Below are 3,112 nucleotides of genomic sequence, written 5' to 3' on the forward strand. Positions count from 1 at the left end.
GTGACTTTAATTTATTATTTGTTCACATGTGGCTATACACTCTACTGAGAATAAGCATACTGTCATGATATGAGTGGATCTTCAAAATAGACATCGAAATAGGTCATGGAGAAAATAAGTATAAAAAGTAAAGATCTTATTAGGAATAATACTGTTTGGATAATTATAACCATCATAAGCAACCGAATCATCTCAACATGTATTTGCTCAAAAATGTATTTATTACCACAAACATGTATTTAATTATCAACACAAGGAAAATCAACAGTTTCTAGAACTCCAACAGGGGCAGGACTTGGAGGTACTGGGATTTCAGGAGGCAGCAGAATGGTACACTGGTCAGTGTCATTATTATTGACCTGTGATGGTGGATGGCCTTGGAGGGAGCTGAGAGGTAACTCAGACCTCTTGTCTTCAGGACACGTAAAGCAAACATACTCCTTCTCAGCAGCTGGAGACTTAGAGACATCCCAACTCATCAGCCTCATGCGTTTGGGCATCAAATGTTCCTCTTCATCATTAACAGAAAAAGCAGTAGAATACCTGCGCTTTCTGCAGAGACCTAACTCTGCAGTGGGTGGAGGTCTCGGAGGCAGAGGAACATCGCTAGGACACATGAAAAACATCACTTCATCATCCAGGGATGAACGATCGTTTTTCAAATCTGGATGCATGATCTTGTCTGTGTCCTTTGCATGAAAGCTGGCATCAGCAGGTGGAGGAACTGAAGAAACTGGTACATCAGAACTCATCAGCCTCATGCGTTTGGGCATCAAGTGTTCCTCTTCATCCTCCACAGAAAAAGCAGTAGAATATCTGCGCTTTCTGCAGAGACCTACCTCTGCAGTGGGTGGAGGCACTGGGATTTCAGGAGGTAGCAGAATGGTACACTGGTCAGTGTCATTATTATTGACCTGTGATGGTGGATGGCCTTGGAGGGAGCTGAGAGGTAACTCAGACCTCTTGTCTTCAGGACACGTAAAGCAAACATACTCCTTCTCAGCAGCTGGAGACTTAGAGACATCCCAACTCATCAGCCTCATGCGTTTGGGCATCAAATGTTCCTCTTCATCCTCCACAGAAAAAGCAGTAGAATATCTGCGCTTTCTGCAGAGACCTACCTCTGCAGTGGGTGGAGGTCTCGGAGGCAGAGGAACATCGCTAGGACACATGAAAAATGTCACTTCATCATCCAGGGATGAACGATCGTTTTTCAAATCTGGATGCATGATCTTGTCTGTGTCCTTTGAATGAAAGCTGGCATCAGCAGGTGGTGGACTTAGGAGCTCACATGCAGGTGCGCTGATAGGTCGGAACATGAAAGCGGGAACTTCATTGTCCAGAGCACAACGGTCTGCACTGGATGAGCGTGGGAGCTTCTCCTTTGCCTGTGGAGGAGGCAGACTTTGACTTTGTGTTGCAGAGGAACATTTAAGTCATCTGACGTTTTGCTCTGTTACATATTATTATTGTTGTTGTTGGATTTTTCTTTAAAAATTCACACGATTTAATGTTTAGAAACAGACACAGTGAAGGGTAACTTACCACAGCTCGAGCCATTTTAGGCGTCTGTCAAGGCAAAGACGCAGGATTTGGTTTCTCTGTGTAAGATTACAGGACAGTTGTCAGTTTCATTTTCAAGTCAGTTGGATAAATTCATATCAAACTTCTCAAACTGTATCATTAAAGCATTGTTTAGGTGGACAAATATGAAAGATATGAAGATAAAAACAGTAACAGCTGGCAATCAAGGGAAAACAACCTTACGAAAAAGGTCTTAATCATTATTGTTTAAAAGTAAATCTTTCAGTCCTTACTTCAGTGATTGTTTGAAGTCTCTGTGCTTGTTGTCAGTCGCAGATTTGTGTAAAATATTTGCAGTTTGTGAATAAAGTTTGCAGGAGCTCCAAAGTTTGTCTGTTCAATACCAAAGTAATGAGGAGACTGAGTGCAGGTTTGGAATCCTCAGTGACAGAAGAATGCAGCAATGTTTGAATTTGAATTTGTTATTGTTTTATTAACAACAACTACCAGGATCATACCATAGCAACACAGTGATGCCCAATCAAATGTCAGGTACAAGGGATAGCCCACATACACATCCAACAGCACAGTAAAGCAATGGGCACCAATGCCACCAGTCAGGCCTTAAAAATACCTGAGTTATATAACAGCACACTGACAGTGTCTCATCCAAAAATATAAAATGTATAAATACAGTTAATATCATTTTTATTTAAATTTTATTTAATTCTCTTCATATAGTGCCAAACAGATGTCTCAAGTCGTCACTGTTACAACATAGATAAACATGAACATGAAATCCATTATTTAATTCTCTTCCATTCACTCCAGTTCAATTCAATAGCTATATAGATGGATAGACAGATACTGTATTATATACTATATTGATTCCAAATGGAGAATTAATGTGTTATATCACCAGGATAATGAATTCAAGTAGTACAATCTCCAATAAACAGACAACACAGTTCAAGTTCAAAGTGCAATATGTGCAGGATCCAGGCTTTATATTGTAAGATGCAAAATGTTTATATATACATAATATTGTTGAAAAAATAAAGAAAGTTAAAAATCAAAATAAGTTTATTGTCACTGTGGCTGATGTGATTGCAATATGAACCCGGAAGCAGACAAGGGAGAGATGGAACTGAATCTTAACAAAAAAACAAACCATTTATTAGGTTGAAAAACACGAACACAAAACAAGGCCCAGCAAACAGGAGCGGAAACTAAAACTAAAACCTATCCTGGGAATAACTCGGTATGACTATGACAACTATGACAAGAAAAACATGAACATGAATCCGAGGAGGTGCATGCGAGAAACTCTGATGAAAAAACATGAACATGAACATGGACCTAAACAGAATCAGGAGATAACCTGAAACCCGGAATAACGTGAACGGAGGAAAACGCACCAACACTGCCCAGAGGAAGACAGCGGACTTAAATACACAGAAGAGAAAGGAGGGAAGTGGAAACACAGCTGACACAAATGAACCTGACACCACAGGGGAAGCAAAATGAAACACACTGAACATGGAAACACAACCCTTTCATAATAAAAGACGAAACAAGGAGAGACGTG

General features: G+C 40.0%; 1 protein-coding gene across 1 annotated transcript; it reads right to left on the reverse strand.

Moving 5' to 3' along the window:
* Positions 1 to 239: 239 nt before the first annotated feature.
* Positions 240 to 1,560, reverse strand: LOC147302902 (uncharacterized). The gene is made up of 3 exons (XM_086284492.1): positions 1,546 to 1,560; positions 1,023 to 1,388; positions 240 to 953 (listed from the first exon to the last, which is right to left on the reverse strand). The coding sequence occupies exons 1-3, from the start codon at positions 1,558 to 1,560 to the stop codon at positions 240 to 242; spliced, it is 1,095 nt and encodes a 364-aa protein (XP_086140618.1).
* Between the last annotated feature and the right edge of the window lie 1,552 nt (positions 1,561 to 3,112).

The sequence above is a fragment of the Aulonocara sp. 'chitande type north' Nkhata Bay genome, linkage group LG23, assembly GCF_057382095.1.
Source record: "Aulonocara sp. 'chitande type north' Nkhata Bay isolate Kocher_YH1m ecotype deep benthic linkage group LG23, A_spYH_male_GT1.1, whole genome shotgun sequence".
In the NCBI taxonomy this organism is placed as follows: domain Eukaryota; kingdom Metazoa; phylum Chordata; class Actinopteri; order Cichliformes; family Cichlidae; genus Aulonocara; species Aulonocara sp. 'chitande type north' Nkhata Bay.